Consider the following 14,923-nt stretch of genomic DNA (forward strand, 5'->3'; position numbering starts at 1 on the left):
GGAGAAATGTGAAGGTAATCTAATAGGAAGGTTACTGGATGCCACTGAATACAGTGAGAGGACCAATCCCATATTCCATCAAGGACAAATGATCTGTTTACTTCCCATGTCATTTCCATAGAAAGGTTCCACAGAGACCAGCCACTGCAATAGAACTTATTCACCAATGTTACATATTGAAAGGTATATGGATATTGGTATTCATGTCACAAGCTATTTGTCTCTGTGACATCACTGTGCCATTCATACTGTATAATGTCAGCATGAATAAGCATACATTATTCACAACTGTATGGACAGAAGATGATGTCTTGAAATAGGATTCAGGAGATTGTTATCAACCTCAGAAAATATTTTTCTTTTTAATCCAATTTTCTGAATGCTTCAATTAGTATTCTATAATTAAATATATATCTCTACTTCTCCCAATCTGTTGACCTCAATACATTTTCTTTTTATATAGCTATCTATCTATCTATCTATCTATCTATCTATCTCTCTCTCACTATGGGACAGTGATATTTAGAATTTAAAAAAGGGAATGCTTTCTTTTGTATTTTTTTTTTTAAAGCTGAATGCTCTAGGGAGAATCCCGTCTATTCAGACGTAAAAAGTTTTGATGTCAGGCAACAGCTAAAAAGCGGATCAAATTACGTGAACATTTTCTATATTTATCTGTGTGATTTAATGCTGGGCAGAGGGTTTAAATGGCATCAAACAGTTGGTGTGAAGTAGAGAAGTGCAGTTGCTGTGTAGTTGTTGAAGAGAAACACATCTTAAGAGTTTTAAAGTATGGAACTCTTTGAAACCAGTCCTTATTTCTTTCAAGACCAAAGATTTTATGACAATGAAAATTATTTTTCTGCACGGCTTCCCACATATGAACAAACTGGATTTCAAGATCGTGGGTCAATGGGAATTTGTACTGATGGGGTTCTACTGCAGGGGTCAGGTATTGAAGAGAAGGTCTCACCCCATCCAGGCGTAAGCCAGCAAGAACATTGTCCTGGTCAGTGCTTGCCATGGGCCTGCAAGATGTGCAAACGGAAGACAGTGTCTTTAGATAGAAGACGGGCAGCTACTCTGAGGGAGAAACGCAGGTTAAAGAAAGTGAATGAAGCTTTTGAAGCCCTGAAAAGAAGTACTTTGTTAAACCCTAATCAGAGACTTCCTAAAGTTGAGATCTTGAGGAGCGCCATTCAGTACATAGAGCGACTGCAAGCTCTGCTGGCTTCTCTTAACCAGCAGGAGAGGGACCAAAGAGACTTGCTGTACATTAGCAATGGATCTCAGCGGGTGGTAAGTTACTATGTTTATGGACAATTTGTAATTTTCTGGAATCCTAGCAGATCTGTTTTAATATAGACAGTCCATTACCATAACTAATAACAGCTTAAATGACAAATGATGTGCATGTGTACATAATACATGTATTGAGTCTAATATCTTGTAACATAAACACTATATTTTCATTTTTTAAAAAAAATTTCTTTTTAGTAAAAGCTTTCTAACTTGCCAAGAGTTCACAAACATGTGATGTGTGTGTAGCACACGTTCCTTAAATATGTGTATAAATATATACCTATCTTGAAAGAGAATGATGCTTCTGTCTGTTTCTACATTGTGACCTTGACCAAGATAATCTCTGTCCCCAGCATAACAATGCAGTTGATTCAGGACAAGAACTCACTGTGACTTTATAATTAGGGTTATGTTTACTGTCAGTAATATATCATTATTGTAGAAAAATACACCAAAAAATACACCAACAGGGATTTTTTTTTAATAAATTATTTTCTTGATGAGAGTGTTGCTAAAGAATGGAACCAAGACTGTATGTACTTTTATTGTTTCAGAATTAGATAGTAAATGAAATATAATTGCTACTACAAAGTTACAAAATTTCACATGTACTTGAAAAAACGGAATGCATAATAATCAAGCAATTATTGAGTGTCAAAAAACATTATTAACTAATACTATAAAAACATATAATGATATAGAGCTTTTTATTATTATCTAAAATATGCTAGATATAAAAAAGTATTTATTAATAAATACAGCATTGATATTTTATACTGACATGATCATACAGTACATGGGGCATATTGAATTGACGGTGGGATCGCCAAAAATCCCGCGCTCCAAAAATATTACCATTATTACGGTAATCCTGCGTGGGAAAACCGTTAATACGGTAATTTACTCTCTGTATTTCAGCTCGCAGCTCAGGGAGCTGCGAGCTGAAATCCAGCGAGATATTACAGTATTAACAGTAATATTTTTGGAGCGTGGGATTTTCGGCAATCCCGCCGTCAATTGAATGTGCCCCTATGTGTAACATTTAATGGTTATCTCACATTTCATAAAGCTGATTATATTCAGTAATATGTTGGTGCTAGGTAAATCAAAGATGATGATAATAATAATAATAATAATAATAATAATAATAATAATAATAATAATAATAAAAATAATAATAACAATCTTGTAGAACAGTAAAAGTTTCACAATGTTAAACTTTTCACAGTTTCATTCAACTATTTAGAAACTAAGAAGACAGCCTATGGGACTGAGGCTGTCACATGTCACTGATGACAAGCATGTTAAACACATTACTGTCATTAAGTTGCTTTCCTCCATTCTACATCTGAACAACTCTTGAACTACTTAGATATGTCAATGCTGCTTGCTCTTCAGCATGACCTCATAACCTCCTGAACTAATAAGGGCCATATGGTCACTAGAAAATGAGTGGCTGGTTAGTTTGACACTGAATAGACAGCATAGGGCAGGGTAGGGAACACCAGGGCTCATAAGGCACTAGGAAACCAAATTGTAATAGCTCAATTATGATACACAATATATCACTCACTTTACTAGATTCTGCTATGCGGGTATAAATTAAGCCCAATTATAATTTAAACTTAATTTGCAGAATAACAGAACTGTGTCATTATAATGGAGATTATGCAGAAGAGATTCATGTTTTGAAAATGGTATATATTTTGTAAAGTGTTCCTTTTAAGGCACTCCTGTGTCATACTGCCTGGTAATGATGTCAAGGAAACATTCAACTGTACTTTCAGACATAATTTGGGCACTGGGTGTTATGGCAGAACAAAGACAAAAGGGCGATTCACTAAAGGGGCAGATTTTACCGCAGTTTGGTGGATCTGCGTTTGCATCCAACATCCAAGAAGGCAAGGAAGCAAATACAGACCTGTGAAGCTGCAGTAAAAGTATATCTTTAATAAATCACCTTTTAAGTTATTCCCATATGTTTTTACTGCAGATGAATAGAACAATATACCTGCTCATACATAACTTGACGAGTGACAGTAACAGGCAGTGTGTGGTTGTATGAATTATCCGACTCATGTTTGTCTATTCAATGAGTTGAACTGCAGTCTCCAGCTTTTGCCGTATTAGTTTACCTTTACGTGTCTGTCCATCTACTCAGCCTGTTTGAGCACATATTTACTATATTCATGTGTGCTGTAATAAATGTTTTTCATTTACAAGGTTATCTGCAATAATCCTTTCTCTATTTTTATTCAATTTCCATATTATTATTGAAGTGCACCAGTTGCAATGATGGTAAAATCTACATCAATTTAATTTAAATGAAAATAAAAGACAAACAAATGGCTTTAGCAAGTACAATCATTTGTGAATTGCGGTGTATTGTTTATAAATGTATTATTTTAAATTAAATGCAAATACTTATATGTAAAGATCACAAACATACCAGCCCAGTATACTGGGACGTTATCCACTGTACTTATTTTAAAATGAATGCATTACTGTAAAATATATATGAGTTTCCATGATACAATAAAAAAAAGTTTATTCAGAATTAGTAGGCTTTGTTCAATAGATTATTCTTGATAAAAGTCAAGCGAGTATACTAAAGGATCCTACCATTTGTTGTGGCAGTGGAGACACTAGGGGCTAGATTTACTAAACTGCGGGTTGGAAAAAGTGGAGATGTTGCCTATAGCAGCCAATCAGATTCTAGCTGTCATTTATTTAGCTCATTGTAAATGAGCTAAATAACCTCTAGGGCACTATTCCATTGGCGTCTATGGATTATACTGAATTTACTTTGGCAAAGCAAGCCATATACCACTCATGTTACTTTATGCAGCTTTGGGGAGAAATGGCTCTCTGCAGAACAACTCCATTTCTCAAGAACAGATGAACAAATAAATGATTGGATGGATGAATCAATGATACTTAAAATCAAGCTCTAGAGAATATGTATTCTCTAACAATAAGGACTGTTTTAGTAATCTAGTTTAACTGTAATAATAGAATTATTTCTTAATTTGTTTTATGTTTTGTTAAAATGCAACATAAGTCTAGAAGACCAGTCACTAGTAAGACAAAATGACAAGCTCGGTAATGGGTCCTAAAGGTAGGTTGGTGGGTTTCATAGTAGCACCCTGGATGGGGGAACATTATGGCACTGTAATTTGGCCACACCCTGTGTTTCTTGGCAGCACAAATACAAATATTATTTATGGACAAGGTCCTTTAATACCAAAGCCAAAGGTTGCAAATGGTGCTCTCTTAACCCCCACCTCTCTGCTCTGTGTACAGTCTACAATTTACATTACACAGGTGCATTACATGCAGAGAAAGCATTCTAAAACTACTTGTAAAATGCAGATGTATTACCAATAATTGATCTATGTGACAACACATTTACCTATTCATCACTTAGTAAAGTGTTATGAAATGAAAACATTTTATTAATGTGTTGGACTTTTATGTGCCCTATGCTGTGAGCGAGAGTGTTAACACAGGGATTATTATTATTACTAATAATAATAATAATAATAATAACAAAAAATAATAATAATCATTTTGTCATCCCTGACATCCTCCTTTCCGAAGGAGACAGTGCTGCATCTACATTAGTTATATGTGTGCAAAAGCACATAAGTCTAATTTGGAGTGAAACCAGGGTATTGCACAGCATTTACCGCTTCAATCTATCCTGAATGCTGCAGATAGACTAATCTACCTATCCTGCCACTCCTCTTCTGTTGCCCGACTTTGTAAGTCTCTTCATTGGCTCAAAAATTCAGTTCAAACTGCTTGCCCTACAAATCAACATAAATATAGGCATGGCGCTAGTGTAAATAATATAAACACGTGTGGTTAAACAACAAACACCTCATGATTCATATATAGTCTCTATAGAGTCTATCGAAGAAGCAACTTCTTCTATCACTTCAAATCACTGAAGAGGACAATCCAATCACCCAAAAAAATAAATCGACATATGCCGATGATGACAACAATAGATGACAGAGAGTCACTCTTTCTTTCTCTTGTATTCACGTGATGTTATACGTAAGGGAAGAGAAGAGATCACAAGAAAAACATCATAGTGCAGATGGTTGGGCAGCACAGTGGCCTATTGGTTAGCCCTTCTGCCTCACAGCACTGGGGTCATGAGTTCAATTCCTGACCATGGCCTTATATGTGTGGAGTTTGTATGTTCTTCCTGTGTTTGCGTGGGTTTCCTCCGGGTGCTCCGGTTTCCTCCCACACTCCAAAAACATACTGGTAGGTTAATTGGTTGCTATCAAAAATTGACCCTAGTCTGTGTGTGTCTATCTCCCTCTCTGTCTGTGAGTCTGTGTCTATATTAGGGAATTTAGACTGTAAGCTCCAATGGGGCAGGCACTGATGTGAATGAGTTCTCTGTACAGCACTGCGCAATTAGTGGCGCTATATAAATAAATGATGACGATGATGATGATGGTTAAAAATGCGACTAATGCTTATGATACTGGTAATTTCTTAGCATGCATCACCTCACATCTCCCCGTGAAAGTTCTCAAAATTTCCAAAATTCACCCTTAAGAGTGCACACTTACGAGAGTAATCTCAAATCATAAGCCTGTAGTGTGGAACATATTGTAGAACTCCTCAGTCTTAATGCATTTAACTGGTTAGCAAGGATCCATAGATATGAAAATAACAAGCACCCATAGTGCATTATCTTCTTAAAATAAAAATTACTTATTTCTATAAAAAAATACATAAAATCTTCTGCTACAAATCTCAGCACATCACGTCTAAGTTGGACTCTTACACTAAGGCAGATGGTAAACAACATGTAAAACAGTTCAAGCGGAGAGCTAGCTTGCTCCACTGATGCTTACCACAGGAAGAGAGTTGTACCGGACTAAATGTGTACCCCAGCATTCAATGCTTTTCAATCGTTCGATCTTTCTCAAGAGCCCTCACTAACACTTTCCCTGCTTACATCTCTGACATTGTCATGAAATACACCCTAGTTTGACCTCTTTGTCTCAGAACTTCAACTCTCTTCCACTCTTATTACATCACCCTACACATATCTTTTTGTGCCTACTGTCCTTCATTACTCCCTCCCTCTAGAGTGTTCTCATGGCAGGGTCCTCTCTATCTTACATCTCACGTCTACCGTATACATCTGTTATATCATGTCTTGTCATGCTATAGTTTTTGCTGCTTATCTACCTACATGCATGGAATTCGTACCTCTATTCATGCTAGCTATGATTGATAGGACATGATTATCCATGTTTGTTTTAATACGATTCATTTTATTCACGCATCTGTTATTATGTTTCATGCATCTGTTATATGTTCATGTTTGTCACATATATAGATGATATGTATATGTATATATAGATGATTACTATCTTTGGTACCCTATAAATAAGCAAATCTTGGGGATGCTGATAGTATTGGAGCTTAATTTTCTCATTACAATTAGATAAAAATATCTCCCTCTTGCATACTTACCTCTATTGCAAAATGCAGTATGTATCACAGCCTGATGGATATACAAATTGGCCGCAGTGTAATTGTTTCATTTATATAGTATCTCCATTGTCTGCTGTTAGATTCACCTTCAACAAGGGTCTGAGTGCTGACAGTAACACCAGCTTTTTCTCTTGTTACTCCTGGTGAGGTCTGTTTTATTGTACTTATTGTACTAGGGGATATCTTTGAGTTAACAATGTTGTATCTATTTGAGTTTATTTGCAATGTTTTTCCTTCTGCTTGTGGCCTTGGTGGTGAAGGAAGAGGCAGCCAATGGGGAAGGGGGACGCAGACCAACCTTCAGCCAAGGCTTTAGAGGCAGGGAGATGGGTCAGTCAGTGACCTGGTGGTGGATTTGTATTGGGGAGCATAAAGTACAGTGGAGGCTGGTCTGGAACCAACCAGCTTCTAGCAAGTCTCCATTGCAAGTGCAAGGGTGTATATATATATTTAACTACCTTAATGTGGAAGACATCAGTCCCCTCTTCCAACACATATTTAATAAGTAGATAGGTACATAGGCAGCACCTGAAGCCCATAGGATGGTATTTATGTATAGGAGTAAGGTTCATGAGAATTCTGTAATTCAGCCATAAATATTTGCACCTGCTCAATCAATTGAACTATGCCACCATTCTACACAGAACATTTGCCCCCTGTGATATATAAAATAAAGTTGGGTTGATTTATTAAATATTGTGCTGTTATGTACAGTGGTGCATGTAAGAGCTGGCCTAGGTAGGTAGTAGGGGGTAACATTCTCCAGATCTTCCCTTTCCTTAAAAGTTTGCAAACAGTGTCCAAATCAATGGCCATTTCAGTGATCACAATCGTGATCACTTTACCTACAGGTTCTTATGTCTTGTGCTACATGGTTATTCAGGATCCTTTGAACTATGGGGTCTATTTACGAGCTTCCAAATAGGTTTTTTCCTGATAAATTCCCTGAAAGCTGCAGTTTACCACATCATAAAGTAACATACTTATTTATTATTAGAAGATATCTGATTTCTGATATCTGCTGCAGTCTCCACCAGGGGCAGATTGGGCTGGGGGGGCATCTGCCTCCCGGGCCAGTCCCTTAGTGGGCTACTTTGGGCTGGGTCACAGGGCCACCTGCATTTTTTTCCTTTAAACTGTTCCTAATAGGCTGCTGAGTGAAGTCTTGACTCCTGGGGTAAAATTTGCCAATCCTCCCCTGTTCCCAGCATCTTCGATCACAGATGCAGTCCCGATAAGTGTCTATGGAGAAAGCCAAAATGCCCTTTTTATCAAGCTTCAAAATTTGGAGATTGACCCTGACAGCTAACGTCAACTGAAGATGGCTATAGCCGTTCTATCCCATGGCAGATCATCGCAGGAGAGGGATCTTCACATCCCTCTCCAGCAAGCTTCTGGTCCTCTCCTCCTTTATAGCTCAAAGTGTACAAAAGCCCATAAGCAATTGTAGGTAAAGTGACATTACTACAGGCTATTTGCCGAGACAGGATCCTATCGAAGCCACTGTCCTGGCCGAAGAGTTTTAATATATTTAAATAAATACATTTGAATAAATAGACACGTTAAATAGTTTCTTATCATTGCAGTAAGAAATCATGATTAATGAGAAGAAAAAATGATTGAGCACCATTCCTAATACCTGCTCAATCACATTGAAGGATTACCCCTGTATTTTCCTGCACGGCACCTGACATGCCCCTTCTTATTAAGTTGTTTAGCAGGGCTCCTCACAGTGTCTGTAGAAACAAACGCTCCATGATATTGTCCATATACATTTATATGACATCATTTCTTAAGAATAGCAATTCTTACTATTTTTCTGGAATTCAGAATTTTATGTATAACGGGTTTCTGGATAAGAGATCCTCTATACCTGTATTGATCAGATAGAGTGAGACATTGCACATATTATTATTGCATATACCAAAAGCAGTGTAATATGTTCCTATGCATCTTTATTTACTTACTTCCCGTCTATACAGTTTTAAAATAAAAATCAGTTTAATTTCAGTTTTCTCTTGATGTCATATTCTTTATTCTTCTAGGTATCAAGTGAGTGTGGATCAAATTCCTCGTCTTGCAGCCCAGAATGGAATGAGTCTGACTTTAGTGGCAATCAAAGTGGTAAGTGAAATGATCATGTGGTTTTGCAAAAGTCAATAGTGACCTGAAAATGTCTAACTTTTAAACAATTGTAAAGTAGACTCAGGAACTAGAATAATGATTTAAACAAAAATAAAAATAAAAATAAGATCTAAAGATTTATAGGCCCAATAACTGCAGAATTCAGTATTGAGAAAATAAATATTTGGTATCCCTATACTCAGGTGTACTTGGGTAGTTTTCCAGGTTTACATTAAGTGGATCATAGTGGCTTTTGGGAAACTAAAAGATATTTATTTTAATGTGCTACCAAAAGAAAGTCCCATTTGTCCTGAAAAGCATTAGGTATAGTCTCTCTGTATGTATAGGTTGAACTCTCTCCATTATGTCACATATTGATGAGTGAAAACAAGAAACAGTTACAGATTAAGTAATTAAGATAACTGAAGCAGGTGTTTTAGAACTTTATAACCAGACCACATTTCACAATGTTCCTGAATATTATTTTTGTGCACTGTCTAGACTGTTACAAAGTCAATAAGGGCAAAAGGGTGAAATGCCTAGAGGACGTAGCCCCATTGTTTCTCTAGCACAGCTCCGGTCATCTAGGACCAGGGGTATGTTAAGCAGAAAAATTGCCAAAAGGCAAATAAAAATGGGGCCAGCAAAACTTAATTAAACATAAAATCCTTTAATTTATTTAATTAAAAAAAAACTTAAATCATAAAATCAACATAAAAATAAAAATATATATTTGACAAAAACATGACATTATAATTAAATATGGTTTGAGCAATATTTGATTTACATAATACATAATTTGGATATTGAGAGCAGTGAAACATAATATGTCCAATGGGTAATACATTCTATTAAAGAGACACATTTTGGATAAATAGGTTACTGCAATCACATTTAGGCAAAATAGTCTCAATAATGTTTTAAATTACACAGACAATTCCTACTTTCCATAGTATTTGAAGTAACTATGAATAAATATTTAAGGGGTTTTCCACTTTAAATAATCTATGTACTTAATAGCCTGTCTTCCCAATAATAAGACTTGGAGTACTCAGTCTACAATAAATAGCAGTGTCCCAGCACTCACATATAGCCACTGCATCTGCCGCTCAACTTTCTCTGTAGCAGGTGAAATCCAGTGCAGTGACTCTAAGTGAGAGCTGCTGTGATAGACCTGAACCACCATAGAAAGACCCCTGTAAGTGATCGGCAGAGGTTCCAGCTATATGTGATCAATAGGACCCTACTAAACAGAGCTGGTACTGTGAGTCCCAGGGTAGTCTCATTAAAGTACTATTATTGGGAAGGAAGGAGATTCAGTACAAGCGTTATTTAAAGTGGAGAAAAGTCGTTTGTGACAGATGAAATAATTAAAGAAAAAAATCAATAAGAATAAAATGTATGCACAGCAGATGTGAATAAATCTGCATTAGAAAGCAAAGTGTAAATGAATTGTTTTTTTCCAGCAAAGGTCAAAAATGTGTACTTTATGTTAATGGATTAAATAAGAACAGAAATCCCTTCAGGCCCTCAGCTTGTGCATTGCAAATTATATGCGCTGTTTAAAAAATCACATGCCCCCAATAAATGAATTGTGAAGGTCATACTTGCAGTAATGCACACTAATACAAAGTGCCAGCCAAAGCACAAAAGACTAATAAGGAGTCAGCTGTGTGTTTGAACACTGTGACCCAACATGAGGACATGTAATTTATTAAAGTGCCAGCTTCATGTAGAAAATGCATCAGCTTTTATAGGTGTTTATGCATTACCTTTAAAAAATAAATAGCCCTATGATATCTGGCCTCCCCTTTTGTCATTACAAAATATAACTAGAATATACTCATAACAATTTCCTGTAGAGGGTAACTTTCTTGGAGCTTTAAATCTTACAGTGACCATCATTGCTGACCTGCTGGACAAGTCACACTATTTAACCAAAAACTAATTTATTAGGTCCCGTAACCATAAGCAAACTGTCACAAACATCTTAATCTGACAATTGCGATAACAGGGCTCATTGTGCTGTTGGTGGTGCTCAAAATTCAAACAACAGGGAAGGTTGTCATCTGGGATATTTAAATAGCAAAATCATCTGGAGAGAAGAAAACAATTCAAAAATATATAAATATATGCAGGAGCATGGGCTAGGTTAGGTGGAATACATACAGGCGCCTGTAAAACAATACTGGTCGGAAGTGGGGTGTAGGTATGTTTGTGAATTGCTGGCCTCCTCATTCTTTTGTTCTCTCTTTTAGAACATCTTCTAAGTGATGATTCTTCCGAGCAACGTGACATGACGTCACTGTCTTCGATTGTCGACAGCATTACATCTGGAGACGTGTCTATAAACTATCCTGAGCAGCATATTGGAAACTAATTCAAACGTATGAAAGGTTGAACTTGAAACACCAGTGTCTTTTTTCAACCTTGCTAACAATGTAACTTAAACAATCAATGCAGATATTGTTGTAAACCTCCTGTAAGCTAATAGAACATCGGGAGTATGATATTGTGGACTAATATTCTTGTAGTACAGTTGTCTGATAAGATGGCTTAGAAATAAAAGAAAATTAAAACTCATTGGGGCAGATTCAATTCGGTGCGAGGAGCAGCCGGACATCGCCTCCATGTTCAGCTCTGCCTATTTCCAGCCATTACGGTAGGAATCCCCACTCAATTTTCTGCACAACTCTATAGAGTGTGAGAAAATAGGAGCGGAGATTTCTAACATAACATCGGCACCATGGACGTTCCACTTTGAGCCAAGTTGAATCTCCCCCATTCAGTTTGGCGGGTACAGAGTATTTAGTGGCTTAGTGAGAGACTTTTAAAATGATACAATTTAACCAATATAAATATAGTTTCTAAATTTGGTTTGTCCAACCCAGTCCTTAAGGTTAGAAATATAAAATAATAAGGCTTTTGGTCATAAACTACCAGGATTACTGTGTCCGTCTTCCTGAAATCCTACTTATGATATAATGGGAGATTGTCACTCCTCCTTTAGTAGGACACTTCACTGGCCAATGACTGGTACTTTTATAGTCATTCATTTAGGGGCAGGGAACTCTCATTTAGTTACAGTTTGTTATTACTGCACAAATGTCAATATAGTCTGCACTTGTCCCTTGTCTGTAGCTTAATTTTGTTTAGAGTGGTGTGTACTGTACATTTGTGGGGCTATAAAATAAACTCTACAGATATACATTTATTTTAATTAGAGGGCCGTGAATAAATTCATTAATGACACTTAGACCCTTGCCGCTGCTCCTTCTAGATGAAATTTGTTAGTTATTTCTACTGACTCCCAAATTCTAGAGTGTAGTTTTGGAGTCCTTTATTTACTCTATATCCAAACATACAATAAAAGATACACAAAGTCCCATAAGAAAAAACACCATACTAATTCACGTGCACTAATGTGAAAAGAGACAAAGTACAGGGATGATAAGAAATCAAGAACAAGTGAGAGACAGAGAGAGAAGCGAATTATATGTCTAACTACTTATTTACAGTATAATGCAACGTACATTTATCTTTACAAATGACTAGCTCTGTAATCTGCACTTATTGTACACATATCAGAAACACTGCCCAGAAACTTCAGTTTTACATTTTTTTTAAGTTATTTTTTTTTTTCAGACAAAGCAAAGCCTTTCACTTAAATGGTACACAGAGTGTTTTACAATTTTGTTAGAAAATCAACTGCATCACTATTAAAGCTTTTTCTAACAGTACCTTGAAAATGTTTCAGTGCCTTTAAATACCTTCTAGTGATGTGGGTTGGACAACTTTGTTTTAAATTAAAAGAACAGTTACTGATATATGATGATCAATTATTCCTTTATGAATGAATGATTATCCTTTATGTGCCATATTTAATTAACTGACCTTTAACGTGCCTTAGCAAGGCAAAATTATTTAATTAAATTATTAAACTAAATATAATTACACCTAATTAATTAATTTAAAATAAAAAGAGATCACTTTATTTAATGTTTAATCCAGGTCATATTTATTATTATTATTAAATTAAAACATTATAAATAAACCATCAAGAAAATAAAAAATTATGCTTTTTAGACATTTAAACAACTTCTGATGAATTCCATCTTTTGGTATAAGAGTGTTTTGTAATATATTTTCATAGCCATGTTTTTTTAAAGGGGCGTGTTTTTTGTAGAAATAAAAGTTTTTTTTAAATTGTCCGGAGGGGCCAATGTTTTTCTATTATTAATTGCAATATTGTTTGACCAATTTAACTGTAATATGATTTGACAAAAGTTTTTTTTATTAAATGTGTGGGTTTGCCATCTTTTTTTATTTTTGCTAACTTATTTGTATGTTTTTTTAAAATAAAGATTTTGTTTGATTACATAATGTGCAGTAAGTATTTATTTAAATCATTTACCAGGACAACTTCTAAACACAGGTTTATTGTATCTCAAAGCAACAGAGCTGTAAGACAGAATAAACGAGCCAGGGAGAAAGCATAGAATATACGAATAGCTTGACGTGGCTTTCAAGTCCAGGCACCTAGGCAATGTGTTATGTTATGTGTGTTGGCACAGTGACACGAAGAAAAAACTATGTAATAAGCTAAAAACTATGTAATAAGCAAAAAAATTGATTATATTTAAAATAGGAAACATATTGAAATTACAATGAAAAATTAAAGGTTTATGCGCTACAATCATTAATCTAAAGCAAATGAGGGTGAAAAAGCTGCTTCTTGAAGGAGTTTTGGCTTCCTCCAACATGCCAAAAATAAAGAGCTTAAAGGGACATTTGCCTCCGTCTATCCTGCCGGTAGTTTAAATATAAAACAATCTTACCAAAGTGAGCTTAGCATTACATCAAGTTTATCAAAAATTCTAAGATAAGAATAGCTTATTGCTTATTAATCCTAAATAGTCTGACCTTTCAGTCAAGAGCAGTAGATAATGTAGAAATGTCATAACTGTAGATCACAAAAGTAAAAAATGTGCTATTAAACTACCTCAAAATATAGCCAGTAAATCCCCCATGACAAATTCTTATATATTAACGGTTTCTTGGAAGTCAATTAGTTCTGGCTTCCCAATTATTTAGGTGAGAAATTCCCCAAAATAAATCTGTAATAATATAATTGATAAATATATGTAGGACTGTTCACTGCTGGTGTCCAGTTGTATTTTTTGTAATTGTATCAAAAGTGTATCAGTCAGAGATTGTTATTAGTTTTAATATTTAACTAATATTTATATATGCACCACCTCTTGCGTTCTTTGTCCTGGACATTTATTCACACCTGTTCCCCAGATTAACTCACGTTAATCAATTTATCATTTTTATTATATTATCTTTGTGTATTGGATACATTTAAATGGTTGCCAGCTCACCAGATTTGTAAGAATTTATATGGCAACAGCAGTCGTCTCATTTGGTTTCAAACTTGCAGAGACCACTGGTTGAATCAGTAAAGGAACCTATGCAGAATAAATGAATTAATCTCTCTGGAGAAAAAAGGAAGTGGTGTCTTGACATGTATTGCGGCACTATGTGCCACTTGTCAGCCAGCGTCCCAGAAAATGATAAAACGGCAAGGCAGAGCTGATCCTGGAAAGGCTATCCTGTGCAGTGTTGACAGCTCTCCAATCTATTCATCATCTTCTAAAATTATCATTCTTTCAGATACTCTATATCTATCTCTTTATCTCTTTAAGAAGAATTCGGAAAATTAATTTGCCTGCAAATCTATTTCTCCTGCTGAAGTTGGTTTATTTTTTGTTGGTAAAAGTCTATTCTCCATGACCATGTATAACTGTAGGAGGATGAACAAAAGGAATCTGTACTTCCTAACAATAATATCATCAAATGTAATTTACAAAGTCCACAACACAAAAAGATTGGATATATACCTAGACAGTTCATCCTGCACATATCTTGTGTGCTTCAACACAATTATCATTTACACAGATCATAA

At 35.5% G+C, this 14,923-nt stretch overlaps 1 protein-coding gene across 1 annotated transcript; it reads left to right on the forward strand.

Moving 5' to 3' along the window:
* Window positions 1–750: 750 nt before the first annotated feature.
* MYOG (myogenin) lies at window positions 751–12,855 on the forward strand. The gene is made up of 3 exons (XM_075198170.1): window positions 751–1,299; window positions 8,877–8,955; window positions 11,214–12,855. The coding sequence occupies exons 1-3, from the start codon at window positions 793–795 to the stop codon at window positions 11,333–11,335; spliced, it is 708 nt and encodes a 235-aa protein (XP_075054271.1). The 5' UTR covers window positions 751–792; the 3' UTR covers window positions 11,336–12,855.
* The last annotated feature ends 2,068 nt before the right edge of the window (window positions 12,856–14,923 follow it).

The sequence above is a fragment of the Mixophyes fleayi genome, chromosome 2 (genome assembly GCF_038048845.1).
Source record: "Mixophyes fleayi isolate aMixFle1 chromosome 2, aMixFle1.hap1, whole genome shotgun sequence".
NCBI classification, from domain to species: Eukaryota; Metazoa; Chordata; class Amphibia; order Anura; family Limnodynastidae; genus Mixophyes; species Mixophyes fleayi.

Bases quoted from the DNA above. Each gene is read 5' to 3' on its own strand.
- MYOG (XM_075198170.1), top strand. From the start codon at position 793: ATGGAACTCTTTGAAACCAGTCCTTATTTCTTTCAAGACCAAAGATTT. The intron at 1,300-8,876 runs GTAAGTTACTAT...TTATTCTTCTAG, and splicing joins GCAATGGATCTCAGCGGGTG to GTATCAAGTGAGTGTGGATC. The intron at 8,956-11,213 runs GTAAGTGAAATG...TCTCTCTTTTAG, and splicing joins CTTTAGTGGCAATCAAAGTG to AACATCTTCTAAGTGATGAT.